A 25,074-nucleotide genomic window follows, 5' to 3' on the forward strand; every position below is an offset into this window, starting at 1 on the left:
AAGCAGAATTTTTCTGTTTTGAGACTGATCCTTCCATATTTCAGGAAATAGAGTTTTCCATATTCCATTAAAAAATAATTTAAAAATACATATGACTCTTAAGAATCAGATTCTTTTTCTTTGCTCTTGACCTGGTGCCTGCTTTGGTCTATTTTGTTTTAGGCTACTGATTACATTGCAGTGTAAGAGCAATATTTTATCACTGTTGCTCCAATACAGATAATGTACTCACCTGGTCTTAAAATCTCATTTTAAATAGAATGTTCTTTTTCTTTGTTTTCCTTTCAGCCCAGTCATTGAAGGAGTTTGCTCGGCTCCTGATTGCTGTTGAAGAGGAGAGAAGACGACTGGTAAGTTTACTGGCAGTAATCTTGCATTGGACCTCTCCTTGTGTAAAACAGTACACATTTTTCTATTCCCCCTCAAGTGATTTTTTTGCTATATTTTTATTTTTGTGGTAGAGGTTAAGTATGCCATAAGAATTATTTGGAATTCTTATGCAAAGGCAGAAATGTAGTAGCACAAACTGCAACAGTTTTTAATAAATTGTTCAACCAAAGACTTTTGAATCAATTTTAAAATTATTTTCTCTCAATTTACTATCTCCCTGCTCCCTGACCCAGAATAAGCTTTGAATGCTTGTATACCTTTCCCTTCCTGCAAAAAGCTTTTATTGGAGGCATACATCTGTATTTTTATTTAATCAAATACTCTTAAGTTTTTTCTAGTCAATGTATGTTAGTAATCCAAGAATATGATAAGTGATAAGAAGAGAAAGCAAATTCATCACCCAAGAGAAGCTCTTGTAGAATACATTATGGATCAGACTTGCCAGAGTCATCTATTGATATGGTATACTTATGCTGTTTGAATCTGCTGTTTGCTTTGATTTTTATATTTATATTGAATTATAGCTTTGTTTAAAAAAAATTAAGTGTACTTTTATGCAACTATTAAAAAAAATCAGGTAAGCAATGAAGCTATTTTTGTCCTTCCTTTGGAGTCAGTAATGAATAAAGGAGTGAGCTAAGAATTAACGTCAGTAGGGGGATTTTTAAATATCGTGAAAGTTTAACCAGCTCTAATCCTTCCAAAGATTATGTCTGTTCTGGTTTTCCTTCCTCTTATGGGTACTTAGAACATTGATGTAAGGCTTTTAGGACTCAGATTGGAACAAATTTACTAATTCAGAAAGAAGTTTATTTAAAGTTGTCTTACCCTAGAAGTAAATAGCCATAGAATTTCTCTCCCCTTTATTTATATTTAGATCAATATTTTAAAATGGCAAAGTCATAGCATTTATTTAGTACAGTTGCATAGCTAATATCACTTAAATGTATACATTTTTTTTTGCTTCATGTGAAATAGTTTTTCCTGGGCAGCTGGAGGAATGAGGTGACTATTCCATATTTACCACCTTAAAAGTTGGTTAGCAGAACACTTATTAATTCCTTACCTAAGCAGTGTTTAAATCAATAGCTTTCCCGTTAAAGATTGTTATGAGCTAACTATTAGGAAAGAAAAAACAATGAATAGTTGAGGGTTTTATTTTTCAGTCTCTTTGGTCTTTCATAATATGTACAAACAATTTCCTATTATTTTCTCTTCCTTTTTTTGCCTTCTTTTTTTTCCCTCCTCAGAGGAGTCTACCATTTTCACTTTTAGAAGTTCATAGCCTCTCCTTGGTTTATAATTTGATCTTGCCAATGTTTTTGTAAAAGATGTAGGAAGGCCTGTAGCATAAAAGAAGGAAAAAATATTAATATATCAAGTGAAAAAGAGCAGTCCGATGGAATGATGCGTTTTGTTCTCTATCAGTGTGATTTCCATAGGAATGCATGGATTGTGTAGCTGAGTGTGGCAGGTTGACCCTGGCTGGATTAGTGGTGCCCACCAAAGCTGCTCTGTCATTGCCCTCCTCATCTGGGCAGGGGAGAAAAAAATGCAAGGGAAGGCTCATGGGCTGAGATAAGGGTAGGGAGAGGTCGCTTGGCAATCACTGTCATGAGCAAAACAGACTCGAGTTGGGAAAATCTGTTTAATTTAATTTAATGACAGTCAAATCAGAGAAGGGCAATAAGAAATGAAACCCAAATGTTAAAGAAATTTCTCCTGCCCCTTCCTGCTTTTGAGGCTTTACTTTAATCCCAGTTTTGTACCTCTTCCCTGCCAGTGGCACAGGAGGGCAGGGAATGAGGGCTGCACCTCCTTCCTCCTTATGGGGAGCATTCCTCACACTCTTCCCTTGCTCCACTACTGGTCCCTCCCATGGGGGCAGGCTCCACAAACTTCCCCAACATGAGTCCTTCCCATAGCCTGCAGTTCTTCATAACCTGCTCCACCATGGGTCCTTTCCACAGGACTGAGTCCTTCAGGAACAGGCTGCTCCAGCGTGGGTGCCCTGTAGGGTCTTCGTAGAGGGAGAAGCTGCTCATGGTGGGAATTCATTTGTAACCAGCTTCTCACTCAGTTTGGAATAACCTCATTCAGTTCTTGTTCTCTGTCCAGAAAGAGAATATGAGAACATTTAGGACACACACTTTTCATGTCATGCATAAGAAAATTTGTCAAAATTTATTAAAATTTCTCTAGGTTTAAAAAGTTTGAGCTGCCTGTTGGTGGAATTAGTTTAATTATTACTGGAGTGAAAGTATCACCTTTGTCAAAGGTCTGGGTTTTTTATTCCCCAGTCTCTTACTGCAGTTTTCTACATGTCATCATAGAAGCCAGAGGTCCCTATGAGGATCAGTGTCCCAAACAGATTGCTAGTATAAGTCTTTTGCTTGACCAGCTTGTAATTTAACTGTGGAATCTTCAGAGCACTTTTGCTTGTTTCTGAGCATTATGCATAGGCTTAGATTTCTCTGCTGGAAGCACTTAAAGTCAGCTGATTTGCAGCTTAGTGATGCTATTAAACAAAGTTCTCAGCTGATAGGAAAGCTTGAGACATGGCATGCAGGTCTTTAAGAATTTGATTTCCTTCTGCATAAAAAGAGAAAATATACAAAAGTTATTTTAAAAATCTTGTCCTTTTTTGATGTTTTTTAGAAGACTGGAGAAAAACAGGCAATATTATGGCTATTTATGGGTATACTTCATCATATTACTTTCAACTTTCTTTTAATTCTTGTAGCATATGATAGTAAAACACACTATTGTATCAGTGAATGCAGGATGTAGGAGAATATAGAGTGACAGATATTAATTTTGCATGTCAGCTAATGGCCTTGTTTCCATCTCTTGAACTTTATTTTATTAAATTATGAACATACATATAAGTGCATAAATCAGATTTTAATGTGAAAAATATATATTCATATAACCAGTTGATTTCTCATCAGATGCCTATTCAATTCTTCGTAAGTCAAATTATATTTTTGTCTTAGTGAACACAATGTTGGAGTGTTTGTCCACTGAATGTGTAAATGAAGTGTTTCCAATAGTCAAGGAAATAGTTTGAGAGGTGCTTAGCAAGTCTTCTGTCCTTCCTGCATGAAGAACAAGAAAGAACTATTTTTATTTTTTTTTTAATTTCGAAGAAGCTGATGAAACAGAACATTATGAACAGTATTATTGGGAAAAACACTGAATTATAAAGTTAAATGAAACTCTGTATCACATAAATATTCTCTTTTGTAAGGCTTTGTTGCCATTATTATTGGCAGCAGTAGTAATATGGTGATTACTGCAAGTCAGTTTCTTTTATCCTTGTATTTTATCTCTTGATGCTAGAAAATTGACTAGTAGTCGGAAAAAAACAGAGGCCATGCTCCACATATTTCGCCTTAAAAAGAAAACAAAGGAAAAAGTAACTCATAAGATACCTTCTTTTGATATGCAGCCTTAGGTTTGAAAACTGTCACTTTGTGGTGATGTTAATTTAGTGATACTGTTGGTAAATGGTGCATTAAAAAAAAAACCCCAACCAAACAGGACTACTCTTGGTAGTAAACACTTGGTTGTAAATAATGTAGTATTTACAGTACTCCATGTACTGTAAATAGGATAAAAAGTCAGATTCATCCCCACTGCATTTCCAATGACTTCAGCTGCAAGCCATCAGGGATGTAGAATAATGACCTCTATTTCCTAGTGTTTATTAAGGAACAATAGAGATGCTATAATTTAATCCCATGTGAATGTTTGAATCTTTATCAAGGGAACTTACTTAAAAAACTTCCTTCCTCTTTCATTGAATTTGCATTCTTTCTATTAAATAAGTGATGTATTTTATGTTAGAGATTCATATTTTATTTATGCTTCGTATTAATTTGATATTGTTAGTAAAATTAATAGCAAACAGAAATAACCTGGGAGTAAAATAAAATGCTACTTCCTTTCGCTTTCGTAGGATTATTCTGTGTTACAAAAGTATAGATGAACTGGTTCATGCTACTGGTCCTAGAGATCCCCTATGAGTTTGAAACATTGAGTGAGTTCTCTTGAGCATTAATGTTATCCTACTGGAACTCCCTGATTATTTCTGAGAATTTACTAAGTCCAAGACTGAAACAGGCTCTTAATTCTTACATTCCTTGCTATTTATCCAAGTTTTTTTTTCTTTGGTTGTTGGCAGGTGATGAATGGCCCCAGAGCTTTTACTCTTTGGCATCATGATTCAGTGAGATTCTTGACCAATATTAAATACTCCAGGGGATAGTATAAAAATTCTGAAGTGGATAGTTTTGTACTATGCTCAGTGAATATTTTTCTTTAGAAAATTTGCCTTTTTGTATCTAATAATCTTCATGGTTCAGACAGTATCTCATTTTTGTGGACTTTTTTTTGTATTAACTGGATGTTCTCATGTTGTTCTGTATTTGCCCTCACACAAGGGGTCTGATACTATCTGCTTCCAGGGAAAGCATCAAAATACTGTTTCAAAAGCTTCACTTGAAGAAAAATAAATGAGCTGTTAAAACCAGCTATCCATGGAATGATACATAAAATCAGATACTGAAGGGCACAGCATGTTGTTGAGCAAATTAACCTTTTCCCTATAATGCAAAGTGCATTACAGATTCCATCAGAAGAGTAAGCAGTCTCCTATCCACAGGGGCAGCTTATTTCTCAGTTTATACAGGGGAGGAATAACATTGCATATACTAGCACCCTGAGACTACAGAACAAACGCCTGACATTTTGTTTTGCATGGTATCTCTCTCAGATTGCAAAATATAGTGTTTGATGGTGTTTTGGTATGCTTGGTAACTGATTTCAGTGTTTCTCACCTCCCATGAAAGATTTGGCATTTAAGTTAATCTCCTTGATAGGAGTCTGCTGGGAACAGCACTGAAAGCATATTAATGGAAGTGAAGGAAAACACCACAAATAAAAGAGCTTCTTTGAAGTTATGACTGGTTGTTTCTCTATTTTTGTTGTTCCTCCTCCTTCTTTCCCCACATTTGCTGCTTAAAATTAATTAAAATCACCCTGGTTTAGCAAATTTGAGTTTCTTCCTTAAGATGGTTGCACATCCTATTGAGTCATTAAGGTAGTGTGGACTGTGTTGTTAACTAAGTTCTTTGGAAAGACTTTCTGAATTTGTGCATCTGATTACTAATTTGGAAATGCCACTTTGAGGTTTCTGTTGAAGAGGGAACAGTAATTCAGTACTGAATTTTAAAATTTTCTTATAAAAATTATTTTAACCTACGTTCATCTATTTACTTACTCATCTTTTCTTCCTCCTATTTTGTTCCAAGTATAGCAGACAAAATATTTGATAACAATTACAGAAAAAAATCACGTCTTCAGTAGGGGAAGTTCTGCAAGATAGGAAAATACTGATTTCTGTGGTTTTCTTAAATTTTTAATTTCTTTTAAACCATCAGCTTACTGTCCTGTGGCAGTCAGGCTAAGTTATAGAAAATATTGGGAGAATTACTGTAAACAAGTCACATGGTGTCATAAACCTTTTGGGAAGACCCCATTTTAAATACTGGCTAAGTGCATTTCTGGCCAGAAAGTATTATGTAGACTACAAAAGATACGGACAGAGGCAACAAGGAAGGCTTAACACATTGAAGCTGAGGATGAGAAGAGAATACAAGGAGGTGTCTTTGATTAGCTTTACTTCAAACAAGTTAGATCAATGGTATTTGGAGGCCTGTGATTCTTTAATTGAAATTACATCTTTCAGCACACTTTAACTAGTCCTCAGCAATAGGTTAACACTTCAGCCCTTGAAATCAGATTTTTTCTTCCTTTTTTTTTTTTTTTAATCTTGCTGATACAATTGTCAGTCTTACTTTGTAAGAATAGACCAGAACAAGCATTGCAAAATTACTTGGAGAATGTTGCAGAAGCAAGAGTGTACTCAGTAGCATTACATGGTTTTCTGCTGTGTTTTAACTCTGGAATGACAGGAAGAAATGTGCTGCACAGAATCTTATCTAATTAGCAGTTTGCAGAACCAGCTTTGCCCCAAATCTCAGTCAGCCTTGTGTTCCATCTTTCACCATGTAGACTGGGAGGTTACTTAGGGGGCATTCAGCAACACTTAGAAGAATATTTCTGTATTCATATAAATTACATATCTGGAGAGGGTTTCTTGAGCCTTTTGAGAAAAGATCTTCCCTATTGTGCTGGTGCAAATGTTTGTGTGCCTGGGTGGTGAACATAATTGGAGAAGTGATCCAGCTGGAAAAATAATCCCTTTCGCACTAACTTTCTGTTACTTCCTTCCCATCACTTCAGTGCACACACACACACACAAAAAAGACCTTCTGGGCCAGACTTACTATCCAGAAGATAGTAATTTCTTTTATAGAATTGCTGAAAAAGAGATACTAGAACTGTACCTACATTTCCCTGCTGATGTTTTCTGTGACCATTATAACTCATATAGGAAATCAGGAAGTGATAGGCATTATTTCTGTCATGCAGACTACTTGAGAGCAAATCTGCAACATGATCCTTTGGTGGGTTCTTGTTGAGAGGGAACTCTCCATGCCACTTTCTCCCTTGCCCTATCTTGGGCTAGAAGGAATTCTGTTTGCTGTCTTTCTCTGCACCACTTAAGTATGAAAATACACATGTTCAATGGATATTTCTTAGCATTTGTGCTCAGTTTAAAAAAACAACAATGGAGTAATAAAAGTAAACAGTTCATGTTCTGTTGCCATTAAGGTAGTTTAACATATAACATCTGTATGTATTTCTGAACTTTTCTCAGATAAAAAGCACATACTAGGCCAGACAATTAGTAGATAAAATTGTGGGTGCTATTAGTACAGAGCATTAGCTGGCTCTTCCAGATAACACTGCATCAGCATCTGTAATTGTACACTTGGTACATTCTTAATTTGTTTAAATCTAGTTATAATTTCTCAGTAATTTTCATGGTTTAAAATAATTTCTTCCATTATTTTTTTGTGGAAATGAAGAAAAAACATTCATCCTGGGGCATTTGAGTATGATAATTTTTGAAAAATCAAACTGATCTCAATAGAAACCAGTTGCAACTAGACCCTCTCCCTGTAACTGCCATCCTCTGGGACTGAAAATGCAGGTGCATGGGTTTTTTTTAATTTTGTGGAAGGTACAGCCAGAATTGTTGTGATGTGCTGTGACCCATGTTGTGACAGAACAATGCTATTACTTCAAAATATGTTCACAGTTTTATGATCATGAAGTCAACAGAGAGTCTACTGTTCATGTTTTGTTCTGTATTTCTTAGCAGCTTTCTCTCTATGTTTTTCTTTCTCTTTTGAAAATGTGAGTTATTTCCTGTTGATATGAATGTCCAGAGTGCAGAACCATATCATATGCAAAGCCTTTTGCACCCTGTCCTCTTCAGCTTGGGCCTAGATAATTTCATTGCCTTTAAAACCTACCTGTTGAGGAGGAAAGCAATTTGACTTTTTAGAGAGTCTTTGCTGTTTTCTGAGGTAGCTGTCACAGAGTTGATTTGTGACAAAGTTATTTTCTTGTAGTAAACAACTTTGTAAGAGGTGTGAAAATATAGATCTCCCATGTTGATCTCTGCTGTTGTTTTGACTTGTTAGTTGGGATCTAAGAGGGAGCACTTGTCTGTCTTGATGGACGTAAGAGGCTGTGAGTGAGACAGAAGTGTGGGAATAGGATAACTGTTCAAGAGGAAAGGAAAGGGGAACAGAGATAAGGGGATTTACAAGGTTCATGTACATTCCTTTACCATCTTACATAAACAGTGTTCCAAGCCTTAGTAAGAAGGCTTTGATAATTCAGTATCTGTATAGTATTTGCTCTTCAGTTTCCTGCAGAGAATGGAAATTAAGAAAATCAATTTATTTTTTAAAAACAATGTGTGTTGCAGGAGATGAGTGTAATTGGTTGTTAGCAATTACAGTTTTTCCTGCTTTCTATATTCAAGGAGCATGTATTTGTATTTGCCTCCATATGGATATATAATTAGGGAATGGTTTGGGTTGGAAGGGATCTTAAAGACTATAATGCAACTCCCCCTGCTATGGCAGGGAGGCCACCCACTAGACCAGATTGCTCAAAGCCCCATTCAGCTTTCGACACTTCAAGAAATCTGCAGTTTCTCTGGGAAACCTATGCCAATGTCTCACCACCCTCATATTAAAGAATTTCATCCCTATATTTAATCTAAACCTATCCTCTTTAAAGACATTTCCCCTTGTGCTGTCACTACCTGTCCTTGTAAAAGGTCTCCCTCCAGCTTTACCTTGCAGCATTTTTCAGTGAGAGCATTCAGAAAGTGAGATTGCTAGCTATTCCCAGTTTTGAAGAGTATAATGGAGAGGATATGAAATGCTCTCTTCATTAAAGGTACAAAATGAAGGGTTTGTTGGAAAGCCTCTTGCTGCTTCTCATTTTATAAATCTAATTTGTTCTCAATTCATATGCTCATTCCATACATGCATTTCACTCCATGTAGTACAGAATTGCATGATAGCACTTGCCAAAGTTTTGAGAAGCATTCTGTGAGTAGCGTGGCTGGGAGGAATTTATTTTAATGGTGTTTTAATCTTCACAGAAATGTGGTAGTTGCAATTTTAGTTTGTAGGTTCTTTTGCTTCCACCACAGTCATTAAGTGTCCTTTAGATGACCATTGACAGAGAAAAGAGAAAGAAAGGTAAGAGTGTTTTAAAGGAACATGAGTTCTGGATCAGCTAACCTTATAGTCTTTAAGTTTTATACATTTATTTTCTGACTATAGAGGGAGTGAATGGAGTTGGTAGTAGAAGAGGATATGTGCTGTACCCACTACTAGCTTGTATTCATGTCAGAACATGCTGCTACCTGAACATGCTACCACTTTCTAAATTTTTTTATGGATTCTGAATTTATCTGCAATTCTTCTGGAAGTACTGGAAGTATGAGAAAAGGTGCCTCATTCCTACAAACTTACTTTTTAATTTTCCTTCATTTAGTCTGATCTCTGGAATGAAACCACTGTATTTGTTCTTATTTAATGTCCTGGGAAATGTGTTTAAAAACAGAAAACAACACAAGTACTTTATGTACCAAAGGGTGTGTGGAAACAAATATGCCCTTATTTAAACCAAACAAACATCAGCCAAAGCTCCCACCTTTCCAGAAGGAAGCAAAATATTCTCCCTTGAGCAATCTGTTTAATCTGCATGGGCTCATAGCTGTGTTGCATACAAAAGTGTTTTATTTAAGTATTCTCCGTTAGGATGTTGTGTTAATATTTGTAGAACACTCAGGTTGCCTTTATTATACTTTTCAAGTGTCTGCAGAGGCTTCAGTTATTGTCGTTTGAGAAGCTTTCTTGGATGTATCTCCCAGAGCAAGTGCTTTTGCTTTGAGCTAAGTTTTGTTCTGTTTTTTTGGCAGCCATTCCAGTTTATTATGTACCCACTTCACAAAACTGACCTGGCTAAAAGCAAAGCAAACAAGATATTTACTGGTTATTTTTCAACCATGTTGCAAAAGACTCTTTCAGTGTCACAGCAACATAGGACAGAAGAAATCAAAAACAGGATGAAAAGGTGTTTCAAGATTGGCAAATGGCTTAAGCTAGCATGACCACCAAAATAAATGACTACAAATCTACTTCTTGGTACAGTATTTGTCATAGCAGCCCTGCTATTACAAGTAGCTGCAGTCAGGGAAAGAGATTCTTTTTCTCATGTTAAAAGGAAATTAGAGTAGAAATCTGGAAGCTGTGGTGACATTATCCTGAGAGAAGTGTTGAAGGATGGGGCCACAGGATCTGGTAGCGTTAAGGAATAAAATGTGAGAGCTACTTCTTTGGATAGTTGTTCTTTAGTAAAAGCTATTTTCTAAACAGAATTGAGTTATGTTTCCTTCTCGGTTAAATGAAGGTGACCCATCCACCTTGGCCAAAATTGGTACAATTTTGGCCTAATTTCTTGTCATATGATAGATATGTCATGACATGATCTCCTGGAGCTGATGTGAAATTCCCACTGAAGTCCAAGTGTCACAGTCAGTATGGCCAGCCAAAGCCTGCAGCGGGGTCCAGCAGTGACCTGAGTCTCCACGTGTCCCACGGCCGGGCTGGGGCCAGCGCGGAGCTGGGAGGTGGCCGCTCACAGGGGTCAGCCCAGGCTGCCCCTCCGATACCGCTCCTGTGCGTGTCCCGTCAGTCTTGACAGCACTGCCCCCCAGCTGCTGTCAGACTGGACTCAGCATTCCCCCCCCCCCCCCCCCCCCCACCCCGGGTAAAGGCTATTTTTCACCAGGGATACTGTCAAGGGGCGGGGAAGCTGCTTGATAGGGCCAGACCTTCCATAATTCCTGCACTGAGGCAAAGGTCGACTCGGTTTCCCTAAAGGGCATCCAGCAGGACCACAGGATGGGTGACCTCTTCAGCTGAGCCCACTTAGCAGCACAGACTCCCATCTTAGTAGTCACAGTTTAAAGAAACCAGGCTAGCCCTTTCTCTCCCCTAAGCTGCCTCTTACACTATATTGAGACCTTTTTACAAGCTAGATGAGACCTTTCTAAATTGACTTATTTTATTAGTTGTATTTTTGTGAGAGCAGAAAAAATGGCTAAAAAATCTGAATCTTATACCTTTTGCTATAAATGTCTTGGCATGGCATGTGTCATGCCATGTCCTGTGTTCCTTTCTTAATTTTGTTTTCTGTTCCAAACATAGTAATTTTTAATTTTCACCACTGACAACTGTCAGAACCTTCTAATGTATAATTATTCAACATTTGAGCCTTAATTAACATCTGAACATTCTTCAGTGTGCCAGCTCCCATTAAAACTTTGTATGCCAATAGCATGGAGGAATGGAAAGGTTTTCTATGGTAAAAAGGTTTCTAAGGTTTTCTGAGGTTTCCTATAGTAATAGTTCCCTTACGTTTCTTCAGATATCTTAAATGTTCACACACGTGCTTTTGTTTCCTGAAAGGATGCATACTTCCAATTTCAACATTAACAGTTCCTGGGCACAGTACCATTACAAACAGCTAAGCTGATTTTGGCTTTATGCCTGGATGTGTCCATTCACAAAGTAGTTGTTAAAGCAAAATACAACTTCTAATTACATTAATCTCTTTGAATAGCTAATTTCCTCAGCACCAACTTCTTCCTGTTATTTTTTAACAATGCTTTTTGAGGTTTGGTTTTGTTGGTACTGAAGAGATAACAAATAGTAGATAGAGCCATGGCAGTATCCAAACTATCAAGAATGTGTCACAGAAGCAAAGCATTGAACTGTCAGACTCCCTTCCTCAGTGTTTTATTTCACAGCAGCTGTGCAATATAATGCAAAGTGATTCCTAATAGTAACAGATAGTAGACCTATTAACCCCACTTGTGCAGTTAATGCCATTGACCCGTGAAGACCTACTGTGTCTGTGAAGGTGCAAATTAGTTTTCACACTGGAAGGCAGCACATGATGGTTGCAAATAGTGCAGGGCCAGCTGTAAACCAGCACAACTTGGCCTGGCTGTTGGAGTTTTCACCTTCGCTGAGAGCAGCAGACAGGTATTGTGTTAGGTATTGCTCACACAGTCGCTTAGTCCCCACAGCCACCACTTAGTCATAGATAAGGCATTTTTGCATCACACAGAAGCGATTGCATTGATTGCTAAAAGAGTGAGTAAGTAGATCAATACTTAAGACCCCTCTCAGTTTCAACTGTTCACCTTCTCAAGCTATCACTCTGATTTGAAACTTTAATTTCTTCCTTTGGGAAGTGTGAATGCTGCTTACATCATCTAGCTAAGAGGAGACAATCATCTGACAGGAAGATTTTGGGAGAGAATTTAGGCTGAATGTCAGGAAAACTTCCTCATGATGAGCTGCATTGTGAAATAGTTTGCCAAAGAAAATAGACTTTGCCAAGGAAAATGTCTAAGGCACGAATTGAGATTAGGTGAAGTGTTGAAAAATGTAATATAGAAAAACAAAGTATTTTATATTGCTCAGTGACCATGCATCCCTCTTAGCCTGGAGCATGGTTAATCAGATTGTCATTAAGTATCATTCAGTAAGTTATTTCAAGGGTGCCCATCATGATAATGGGCTAAGAGTATGCTGTATTTCTGAAAAAGACTTCCATGCTCTTTTTCGAGGTAGGGATTATGAGAGCAATGAGGAACAGGCAAAAGTTGGACAACATCTAACAAATCTGCTTTTCCAGTTGAATTTAAGACTAACATCCTCACCCATGACATTTGTCCCAAGACCGTTTTGTGCGAGGCTCTAAATAGATTGATTTCAGTATTTAGGAGCCTAAATTTCTGTGAAGAGTTCTGTAGCTGGCCATTTTTATTGCTTGTTTGTTTGAAGAAAAGCAGAGCCACTGTATCAAATATAACCATTTATGGCAATTTGAAAAAAAATACTGATATTCTCTGACAGATTCTGCAGGATGAAAAATTCGAAAGAAAATCCTGGCTTCAGTAAACATTCCTGGCAACATCTTGGCTTCCTTGTTGATTTAGCTATTTGCTTATTTTTATGTCTCACTGCTAAGCTTCCATTTTGTTTATTTGTTTCAAACTTCAAATTTTGAGTTGTTTGTTCTTACTTCTGACTCAGAAGTTGTTGCTTATGACATCCAGGCAATCAAACTCTTGATCTCTTAAGAAGTCTTCCACTAAAGAACAGTTTATCTATCTGCTTTAATGTGTCCAACTTCAGTCTAGGAAGAAGGAACCTGCACTCTGACTTTCTGTTTTTTTTAAGGAAAGAATATTTAAAGGCAGTTTCAGGAATTCTGACAAATGAAGCTTCTCAAAATAAATGTTGTGATGTGTCTGGCAGCTCAACATCCCATAAGGAATAATATGCACTAATTAAATAACATTGGTTTTACTTTTCATGGAAAACTAGAAAGTTCTTACTTTGATTAGTTAAATGTTTATTTATTCTTTTATTGATTTCCAACTTTCCTTTCACATTCTGATGGACCTCACAAGGAGGCCTATTCAGGGTACATTCACTCCATTCTGGAGAGATATTGTTGACATCTGCACAGTGAGGAAAACAGGCCTGGCTGCAAAATTAACAGATCAGGATTTAGAAAAGCAAAGAGACAAAGTAATAAACATACGGAATGGATTTGAGGTAACTGTTAAATAGGTCTAACACTTAAAATGTCTTGGTTGGTTTAAAATAAGCTTTTTGTAGAGTAAATATTTTTGATTATTTGCTAGGATTTATCTTAATCATATAATTTCTGTAATTGTTAATGCATTAAACATAAAAGTTAAAAAAGCCACACAACTCTCCACAAAAGCAGAGATTCCTTCACTTCTGCACTTCACAAATTGAAGATTCTCCCCTATAGAAGAAGATTTGGTTTTGTTCTGTTTACTCATTCTTCATGGGAAAAATTGTTCCATGTGATGAATGTTTAAGAAGATGAAGATACTTGTAATATCCTAAAATATCTATGTTTACCCGAGTACTCAATAGAATATTAAAAATGTTGTGAAGTGTGGTATACTTGAATTCTGGATTAGTTTTTTTCTTAATTAATTCTGTGTTCCAATTATGCTGTTTCCTGTGTTTATATAGCCATTTCCCACTTGATAATATGTAATGTAAACGTTCAGGCTGAGAAATTTTTTGGTTTGTTTGGAAAGCCATAAAGGGGGGTAAAACCAGAAAAATTTTCTGCTGCTGCCTATCTGAATCTACATTCTAGAGTTCTTTTCCTTTCAGTGTGATTTGAGCTCTCAGCCTAGTCAAGAGACATGCACTGTTTGTATTAATGGTAGTGATAAAAAGATAAATTCCCAGACTAGCAAGTACACTACTGAACTGTTTTTCCTTCAGTGTGACTGTGTTTGTGGTTGCTTTATCTTTTACAGTTTTTTCTGAGTTACAGTCCGTGAAGTAAGCTGTAAAATGAAATGGTATCTCTTACTGGATGATTAGCTGTCTACCATGACCATATCCATTGCTGATCTATGTCTACTATATATTTTCAGGGGGTTCATAAAGAAAAAAGGGGGAAAAAAACTAAGTCATTATTTCGGTTTGTTTTTGTGGGTTTTTGTTTGTTTGTTCTTGGTTGGTTGGTTCGTTGGTTATTTTGGGGTCTTTTTTTCCCTTTCATTTATCACCGGGTAGATTTTTTCCTTCAAAAAGAGGAAACCTATAGCTTCAGTCATCTTTGTAATTGTGCATGTATCAGAAAAAGGTAAATGCATTCTTTAACATTTTTTTTTTTTAAGATTTTCCCATCTATGTAGGAAATTTGCTGATGCAACTGAGCAGCAAGTCTAAGAGACAGGAGAGGCTATGAGAGGAGGCAGGAGGGGCACATAACAGCTTGCAGCTCAAGTTGTTGGTGCCAATAGTGACAGAAACCCCACTGAGCTCTTACCCGCTGAAGGAAAAACAGGAGTATGGGACACAGAGAAATCAAGTCTTTGAAGTGTGTCCTTGTGCAATAAAAAAGTAGGTGGCATGCGTGGTTTTTGTTATGTGAAAGGATTTTGAGGGAAAAGAAAGCGCTGGCATATCTATAAAAGAAACTGATGCACAGGAGGAGATAACAAAAATGGAGCCAAGAGGCTGTGAATTTGTCCCAATGTATTATTTTCTAGCAGGCTTTTACAGTAAATTACAAGGTGTAAAAGCCACTTTCCTTTTTAACTTACTGGCCACTGTTTTCTCTTAATCAATTAAAAACTCCTATGGGGCAAGATGTGAGTAGTTTCTCACATAAATGAAAAACACTGGAATACATGCTTCAATGTACAGTGCTTCTGCATTTGAATTTTACTTTACAATGGTCAGCGCATGTAGTGTGTGGATACTCATAAGCATCCAGGTTCTCTATGCCATCTGCCCACTGCTCCTGCTCTTTTGGGAAGTTGCTGGGTGTCATCGTGCTCGGTGCCAGCTCAGGAAAATGTGTTTGGTAATGGCTAACATTACATTGGAATAAGTCAGTCTACTTAAACCCACGCGTCAAGGAAATGAGTGAAGAAGAGCCAGCTGATGCCTTTTGGCTTCTAATTTCTGAGCATGTTGAAGATGAGGCACTTCTTAAGAAATTGTCTTAGGACTTTAACTGTCAATACCTAGAACCGGAATTTTTCAAAATATATTCATGTGAGAGTTTTCTAGTGCATCAAAACATCTTAGAGTATGATTGTAAGTGTATTTTACCTTTGGGTTGGCCAAGATTCTTCTGTTTTCAAGTGATCTCTTTCTTCTGTGTATTAAATTTAATAGTGTTGGAGTCTCTCCTCCCAATTGATCAGATTTAAACATCTTGCCCTTCAAGTTTTTGACACTGACTCTTTGTAGCTGAGCTGAAGGAGTGATGGCAAGTCCTTCAGTAGGCACTGCTCAGGCACATTTGGTATTTTCATAATGAATTCAGGTGTACCAGTTTTGGTATTAGTTTTGAATGCTAGGAATCTTGAGTTCTGCTTTTTGCCTTTAGCACACAGCGGGAGCTATGTTATTTACAAGAAGGGCAATCCATGCTATATGAACCCTCCAGCTGTTAAAGATTACTAAATCATGGAGCTAGGACTGTAGCTTGTCATGTTTGTTCAAAACTCAGTGTTTAGAACTGTGCTATAATGAAAATTTCTTAAAATTGATCTAGGCACCCTATTGTAGATGTGCAGCTGTGGCCTGAAAACATAAATTAGAGATTTATTAATAAAGGTCATGTTACAGGAATTTAGTTTGCAATTCTGTTGGTCAAGTTGCTTGAAATACGACATTCTTTGCTTTCAGATTGGTTTAGTGGTGCTGTTAGTAGTAAAACGTAAGTATTTTATGCTGTCACTAAGGTAGTCATCCTCTCAGTACCAGCAGAGTTTTCTGAGCAGCTCTGACTAATTCTGATGCTTTCCTGCACATAACCACTGCATTTAAGAATCTCCCAACACCTTAAATTTTGCTCAGAAGCTGATAGGGTAAAAAAGGATTTGAGCGTTAATAGTCTTTGCATAGTTCTGTCAGCTTTCACATACCATCTCCCAGAGCACTTTGCAGAGCCTTGCTAGGAGTTGAGAAGGTCTGAGTAATCACTGTGAGCTCCACAGTTGTTAGAGAAGGATGGCATCCTAAGCTTCACTATCAGGATGATGCACGGATGCTACAAGTTTATTCCTCTGTTGCTGTTAAAGTACTTGGGAGCAGCAGCTGACACAGTAGGAGCAGCAGGCTAGGACTGGCTTGTGCAGACACTGTTAATAATTCAGGAAAGTACTTTTCCTTGCATGCACTTTTCCTTGCATGCACTTAAGCAAAACAAATTTCAAGCAGCACTTCCCTCCAAACTTTTATTGCTAATGAGGGCCCTTTATTCAAATCCATTTCTTGGCAAGGTACATTGTGAGAGGAATGAAATCAATTTTGTTAAAAGTGACTGTGGGAGGGCAGGAGCAGCATTGTTAAACCCATGTCTGGACAATTCCCTTGGTACCATTCTTTGCATCTTAATTTCCCCATGAAGCCCACTTTATAACATGCCAGTATTTATATACTTGTAATACTTGATACAGAGTTTGACATTTGGAATAGAGTCTTGACACATGAGAAGAGCTCTGGAATTGTTTTTGTTATTTTATTCAGGCTACCAAAGGGAAGGGCAGAAGTTAAAATTTAAAATTAATAATTTTTGTATGATATTAATGTTTTAATATTTACCCTTACCATGTCAACTATGTTATAAAGAATAACTTTTCTGAGTTTGTTTGGTCCCCTTTTGTATGTAGATGTTTCATCCGGGGACTGTCCAATGTTTCAACAATTTAGGACTCCTTTGCCATTTTGTATGCTGTAAGAGGAAGATGACAGACAAGTTACCTGCTTGCTCTGAATGCTTTTAAATACAAGATCTGATTTTCTTCAGTTTAACACATGCAACTAGTGTGTGTTTATTAATGGTCATAAAACTAGCCATCCTCCTTAATAAATCATATGGATATTTTTTGTCTTGATACTGACCTCTGGCATTCAATTTCTTGAGACTATTATGAAATACTAGCACAGTCATTTTTTTTATTTCTCTTATCAACTGCTGTTTTTCACTTCTCCATTTCCAGGTTTGTCTTGTGACTACTTTGTGTTTCTTTTCCAGAAGGCTGTTTGCATTTACATTGGTATTATGTGTGGATCATAGCATCTGAAAGTGTTGCAATTTTTTAATGTTATGTCTTATTTTAAAAGGTGCTATAAATGTAAATTTTCGGTATGCTTATTTTAGAAAAAAAATAGAATATATTTTAAAAGTCTAGTAAAAATTTAAAGACATTTTGAAGGTTACCATCATGTGGTTTTCCTATCGTAATCTAAGTTTATAAAAGTCCGTTAAATATGATGGCAGCATGAAAAGATACAGTTTGGACTTATTTGGGTCAAGTAATTGAGGTATTTTAACTTGTTTCTTCACCTACCTAAAGAAAATTAAAAATAGCAGACTTTTGAGATTTGAAGTAAAACAAAGAATTATGAAAAATGAGAATATCTGACTTTTTATGTGGAGCGTATATGTGGAAAACATGACTGTTTTCACTAATCCATTTCTTTCTTGAGGCTTTGTTTTGTGCATCTTGAAGATGTAGACCAGAATTAACATAAAGGTATGTGTAGCAATTTCACTTCAGCAGTTCCCAATGGTTGAGAGGCATCTAATTTTCCTCCTCAAACAAATCTGTTTCCTGAAGGCAGATGCCATTGTATTATACGCTGTAAATAATTCTTAAGGCTGTCCATAAAATGCATTAGATGTCTCATTGCCTCTGTGTGTTATCAGAGGCAGTTTTTTTCCCTGGGCATGTGGCAGGTTTGCCTCTGACTTTACTCCTACTTGGAGTGATTGATAATATAGGTCTTCTGCACTTTCTTAATTCAGCAGGAAAATTTGAGCATCAGCTTTTAAAATATAAAGGAAACTTGATTTGCCAAACCAAACCACTTAGTGGAGGTTGATCATAAATGCAATATCTGTCCACATACAAATGGTAGGAATTGAGTAGCTTCTTCCTGGTGCTGTTTATGGTTGATGTATTAGTGGTCCAGCAATGAGCAAGAATCTTGTGTTTATGACCAAAGCAGATTAGCATACAAACATTAAAACTTAACTGCTGTAAAATAACAACAGTTCTGGGAGTTTAAATATAATGATATTTTCTCTTCATAAGGCAGGAAAGATGTGTTAAGCTTACTGCAAATTCTCAAATGGGGAATTTAAAACAGATGGAATGAATATTTATCTTTTCCCTCCAGAGAAATCACAGACAATGAATACATTAGGTGAACAAGGTAATTAAAAGGAAGTAGCATTAAAAAGAAGTATTAAATGAATGTGCTGATAATATACTTTATCTAAACATGCCAAACACCATTTTTGCATCTTTAAAAATTTCTAATGTTTGAAAATCTTGTTGCAGCCTTTACTTTATTTTGCCTGCAATGATAAGTTCAGTCATAAATAACCTACCTTATCATGCAAAACAAGAACTATTGAGACACATTTGAAACTTGCTGCTGTAAATTCATGGTGCAAGTATTTTCATCTAAGTTCGTTTTTACCTTTCCTTACATGTCTTGTCACTCACTGAGCAATATCTACAGCCTCCAGTCTTGCAGTCTTTGAGAATTGTTTCTTATGGTTGCAGTTCATGAGGAGATAAACCAAGAAAAAGAATTGTAAGGTGCTTGAAGTCATTTGTAAGACATGATGTATCTTGTCTAGTTCTGCTAAGTATTTGTTCTCTTGGGAATTTCTGGTGTGTTTCTATAAGATATTGCCAGTGGGTAGCATAAGATGGTTCTGGAGCAGCCCTGAGTGACTAGACTCAGATGGCAGGAACTTTTGGTTTCTGATGATCCAATTTTTTCTGTTGGTTTCCATGCTCAGCTTCAGAGAGCTCCCTGTGTGAGCCCTGTCTCTGTCAGACACCAATAAGCTGCCACATTCCAGAGTCAACTGGTGAATCTGGTGTCTTTAATACCTGTGAATGACAAAAAATGTGAGTAGTGGGGCAGCATGTTGCCAGGGGATGGAGGGCAGAATGGTTATTTCTGAGGCTGAATGACATCCCCTCTTAAAGAGAAGTGATATGTAATGACCAGTTTGGATTTTGACAGAAAAAAGTAGCCTAGATCAGATGAGTTTTGATTACATACCTGTTTCAGTACTGCACATGTAATCAATTGGTGATAAATGTAATAATTATGCTAGAAATTAATTCAATAAAGGGAAATCAGGAGGTATAAAAATATTACTTAGTGTTGGGATTAGACTAAGCCATATTTGGTATGATTTAATATAATAAGATCTAACTCATATGATCCCTATTTAGTATGATGATAGACTTAAAATTTGAATATTTTTTCTTTTAACTCTGCAGCAAGTGATTTGTTACACAGTTTCATTGGTTACAGTGCTTTGTTAATTTATTCTTCACCTATTTGTGAGTGTGACTACATTTGTAGTTCATCTGTTTGGTTACATAAGAAGTGCCATATACCTTTGTAAGTGTAACTTGAGACTGTGAAGTTAATGTGACAGTAATCTTTACTGAATCCTGTAATGTCTGTAATGTTTTTGCTGTCTCTGTTGAATCCAGCCTTTACTGTTTCTGCTGAATAAAAAGCAAATCTTGCTCAGTCCCAGATTTCTTTGGTTTATCACAGAAAACTTGAAATGGGTTTGCAATATCTCTAAGGGAAAGGAGACTTCAAGCCCTGTGGCCCAGACGTTAATTTGCTCTCTTTTGGAAACTTCTAAATACTGTTGTGTTAAGCCTTTATACATCTACACAGAATTACCTTCATGTAAGCAGATTAGAAAACTTGAGTTTGATATTTCTTACAAACTATAACTATTTTCTTCCTTGGCTGATAATTTTGGGGAACAAAGGAAACTACTAAATGGGACAGAGAGAGAGCCTGAGAGGACCTCCTGGTATTTTATATTCTCCCCAACTTACAAGACAAAGTTGCATCTGGTTAATGACCACAAAGATAGTCACAGTACTCTCTGCACAGTTTGCTTGTTTTTATGATGTGTTTAGCAGTCATATTAGCTTAAGTGGGCTGTTTGTTCTTTGATTTTGTTCATTTATTTTCTTTATTTTTATTTCTTTTTCCCCTTCAAATGCAATTCTGGGAGTAATTCTTGAATTGGCTTCCCTCCTTCTTTTGCTTTGTGCCATTAGCACACAAAAGGGTACAAGTACAGTCCTGGTGCTGAATGTGCTTTCAAGAATGATGAAATGTTTCTTTTCTTCTCAGCTCAAAGATGTAATTTCTGTTAGTACTAGTCTCAGTTATAGTTGGTGTGATAACTGTGCATCATTTGCCCTGTAGCTTACCTGCACAGGAGATTGGTGGAAAAAAAGGCAGAGTTCAAATTAATGTTGGTAGTCTGTTAACTTTGTGAAGGGTCTTACTCACTTGGTAGTGGGTCTACTTGTATAACAGATTTGCTGTCTTACAGTTTGTTCAGTAATGCAAATTTCTGCAATAGCTTGCTTGGATGGAAGGGTTTAACAGAACTGAACTTCAGATTTCAGAAGTAGCTTTTAAATTTTTTTCTCTTCTCCTTCAGTTTCTAGTTCAACACCTTGCACCTCTTGGAGTTTTCTTTTGTCTTTTTCCTTTGGAATTCCTGGAGTGTCACCACAGTTAAGCATAAGTCTCAGAAAGGACAGTGGGTCAGATTAAATGCTTGGGTAATTGTGGGATCTGAATATATCAGGGAAATAAACTTAAGAGTTGAAGAAGGAAAGCTTCATGGGCAGCAAGGGAGTCCTGGAGTCCTGCACAGACTTAAAGCAAAACTATGAAAGTGGAGAGCTGTGACGCTGGTAGGATCACTCTCTCTTGTACTAACCACTGTAAGTTTTCTGTGCCAAGAAGTTTTGAGCTCTACTGGGAGATTTCAGTTTCATCAGGATATGAATGGGATTGCCAGAATTCCATCAGAAAGTATCCTAAACTATCTCAGATCTTAAGGTCTAACCAGGTATCTCCTTTGCAATAATTAAGTATAGTTCTCCGCAGATGAGGTTGTGTGCTTTCTAGTAAATCTTTCCTCTGTCCAAGGGTTGTTCAGCCTGAAAAAGTGAAGGCTTTGGAGAGATCTTCTAGCAGCCAACCTTCCAGTAGTGACAGGACAATGGGGGATGGACTTAAACTGAAAGAGGGTAGATTTAGATTAGATATTAGAAGTGAATTCTTTACTGTGAGGGTGATGAGGCACTGGAGCAAGTTGCCCAGGGAAGCTGGCAGTGCCTGGAAGTGTTCAAGGCCGGGTTGGACGGGGCTTTGAGCAACCTGGTCTAGTGGGTGGTATCCCTGCCCATGGCAGATGGGAAACTAGATGATCTTTGACGTCCCTTCCAACAAAAACCACTCTGATTCTGTCACTCAAAAAAATGGGTATTGAACAAGTTTCTTTTCAGGTGAGTCCTAAAGGATATCATTTCTCAGAAGAAGGGGAAGTTCAGGATTTCTTCATTCAAACAGAAGATACTGCATCTGTACTTGTCTAACTGTCAGTTTTCCGTAGCCTGGAAAGAGAAAGAAGCATTGATGGGAGGGGGCTTGGGAGTTAATATTCAAGCATTAAGGTACTATGTCCTCATTAGAGGACACAGAGGTAAAAAGATTGGCCCTTATTTCTCTGAGACGTCTTTGAAATGTAGGTTCTTCAAATTAAACCCCTATTGTACTTAATTTCTCTGTAACTTACTACTTCTGGAATAGTAAATACTTCTGAAAGCAGAAAAATAAAAAGAATCTGATGGCAAATTCTTGGAAAGATGAAGCTTTCAAATCCACTCACCCGTAATTAGATGTTCTGATAGAAAAATGTATCAGGAAGCCTTCATTTATCAAGACTTCTACCAAGTAATTGCAAAGTCAAGATACACAAGACCCTGAAGATTTGCTCTGTTGGTCAGAGCTTGGTGCTGATACCACCAAAGTTGTGGTTTCAGTCTCTGGATGGGCCATTCTCTTAAGATTTGGACTTGATGATCCTTGTGGCTCCCTTACGACTCAGAGTATCAGTGATCTGAAATTATGTTTGAAATGTTAATTTTAAAATATTATATGTACATACCATATTTTTCTATGTATATGTACACCGCATAACAATTTGTACTTTTTAGAATGTCAATGTTAGGCTTAAAAAGCAGATGGTAGATCTGAGTCAGATTCTTCCTGAGGACTGACTTTTTTGAAGCTTGGCTGCGTTTTTATCTGCTTAGTCTGTAATCAGTAAAAAGGAAAAGCTCCTGAGGACACCTAACATCTGAAATTCTTCAGTTGTTCTTCAGATGAATTCTGGTTTTGCTCTAATGTTTTGTGAGGACTCCATAAGGAGACTGGCCTTTCTGTATTAAAGGTAGCCTTTGTGCATATTCTCTTGTGTCATTTTTTATTATATTAACAATCACTTCAGGTTTAACACTATAGTAATGTACATGAACTGTGCAAAATAGAAAATTGAATTTCACTTGAAAACACTTGAGAAAAAAAAAGTGATCTAGTGGAAAGCATTGCTGCCCATGGCAGGGGGTGGAACCTGATGGTCTTTAAGGTCCCTTCCAACCAAAACCATTCTTTGATTCATATGTGTAGCTACTGCCAGCCTTGACTAGCATGTGATTTTTAAGCATCCCCTTGTGGCAGTGTATTAATACCACTTGATACAGCTTTAGGTTTTGGTAAGAAGCTAAATGTTGCATTACTCATTGTACATAGAATTGTCCAGCCTATGTTATTAATCACCTGTAGTTAAAACCTGGTGGTTTTCTCGATCACCTGTAACATCAGCTTTACCTTAAGTGGCAGTGGTAGTGATATTTTTAGGAAATTAACACAACCTTGGATACTGTTGGATGTAATTTTTTTTTTCCTTTTCTGTTTTTTTTAAAGGTGAAAGGTATTAAGATAAACTTCAAGTGTATTATTTGTTTTTAAGTACGTGATTTGTCTGTGAAGAGTTTTCTGTACAAAGCTGTAAAAATATTTGTCTTGCTAAGGTCAAGTAGCTACAGGCATTGAAATTCACAATATTAACTTTGTGTAATATTTACACTTTTTAACTTCTAACACAGAAACTGTGCACTTAAATGCATGACTAGTGTTTTATCATGGCATGTTTATATTCTTTGTAGCATGCAACTTGATACATAAGTTATACAAAAGCCTGGTTGTCTGTATTTGGTCTCAACTGTTGTGTTTGAAGTTGTATTGATTAGGAGCTGTTGATACAGGCCTCAGACTGAAAGAAGAGATATTTTGATCAGATGTAAGGAATTGTTAGGAACTTAAGATTTAAAATTAAATTATATCTCTTTGTCTAGTAGAGAAATATTTTTTCTAAATTAGAAATGCATTACTATGCTTATAGTAGCTATGAATTTGTTGCCCCCTTTGAATGAATTTTATTTGTTTTTTCTAGAAGTCTTACACTGACATGAAAAAAAGTTAATATTTGTCAGCATTCAGAATTTGTGAGTCATTTAGTATTTCAGGGAAATTAATTCTATTTACCATGTGCTAGTGCAGTCATTCTGTGTTCCCATGAAAAGTAGTCGTAGCAGATTTTGGAACAAAAAAATGTTTTTCCAAGATACACTATATAAACCCAAAAGTTTTTCATAGTTAAAGTGTTTTGCTCTCATTCTGATGAATTTAATATAATTCCTAATTCTGTTACTGCAAATGTGCCTCACTTAAGTTGTAGCTGTCTTCTTCTGGCAATTGGTAAATCTGTTAACTCAGCTCTTTCTGTGACCTACCTAGTCCTTTTATCCCTACAAATGAAAATACAAAGCTCAGAAGGTACCGACTGTTCTTGTTGCTGCAGTTCAGCTCTGTAGACACTATGGTGAAGGTAAAAGCCTATAAAACAATTCAGGGCTTAAAAGTTTTGTCTGTATTATTAGTATTTAAAAATTAATTAGCAGCTGCACCAGTGTGTTTCAGTTTATATCCACTGGTACTACCAAAGTAGATTTACAGATTGCCTTGGGTTGTAAAGGGCCTTAAAGATCATCCAACTCTCTACCATGAACATATACATCTTCCACTAGACCAAGCTGCTCAGAGCTCCATCCAACCTGGCCTTGCACACTTCCAGGGATGGGGTGCCCACAGCTCCTCTGGGCAACCTGTGCCAGTGTCTCAACACCCTCACAGTAAAGGATTTCATTGTAATATCTAATCTAAACCTACTCTCTTTCCATGTAAATCTTTATCTACCCTCTTTGAGTTCAAGGAAAAGAAGTATTCTGCATGTACAGGCTGTGTATCATTCATGCTCCCAAATTCAGAAAAATCAGAAAACTAATTAGAAAACTCATTCAAAAAATGATGTCAACTTGAATTTAAGAAAGTCTAGAAATGGAAATGTTCAGATATGTTTGAAAAAAAAACAGTCTTCCATTTCTAACACTATATAATAATTATGATTCTCTTAATGTTCTTCATTCTAATGATGGAAAGTTTTAGGAAAAAAAGAAAACTTTAAAAAATTGCTAGCCCAAAATGTCTTTAAGTATAGATGTGGAGTTTCCCTGTGATGTGCAAAAACCGCAGTTTAATCTCAGTATTGGTGCATAAATTCAATTTCACAGCTAACTTCTGGCAGGAAGGAGGGAAGGTTGGAAGA

The 25,074-nt window shown here is 36.8% G+C and overlaps 1 protein-coding gene across 1 annotated transcript in view; it reads left to right on the top strand.

Annotated features, from left to right (window-relative positions):
• ARHGAP42 (Rho GTPase activating protein 42) overlaps positions 1 to 25,074 on the top strand; it is a 139,919-nt gene that overhangs the window by 48,171 nt on the left and 66,674 nt on the right. The window contains exon 3 of the mRNA XM_062514451.1: positions 289 to 350. Coding sequence (XP_062370435.1) covers positions 289 to 350 — 62 coding nt within the window. The remainder of the gene's footprint in view (positions 1 to 288; positions 351 to 25,074) is intronic.

Source organism: Cinclus cinclus, chromosome 2 (assembly GCF_963662255.1).
Source record: "Cinclus cinclus chromosome 2, bCinCin1.1, whole genome shotgun sequence".
NCBI classification, from domain to species: domain Eukaryota; kingdom Metazoa; phylum Chordata; class Aves; order Passeriformes; family Cinclidae; genus Cinclus; species Cinclus cinclus.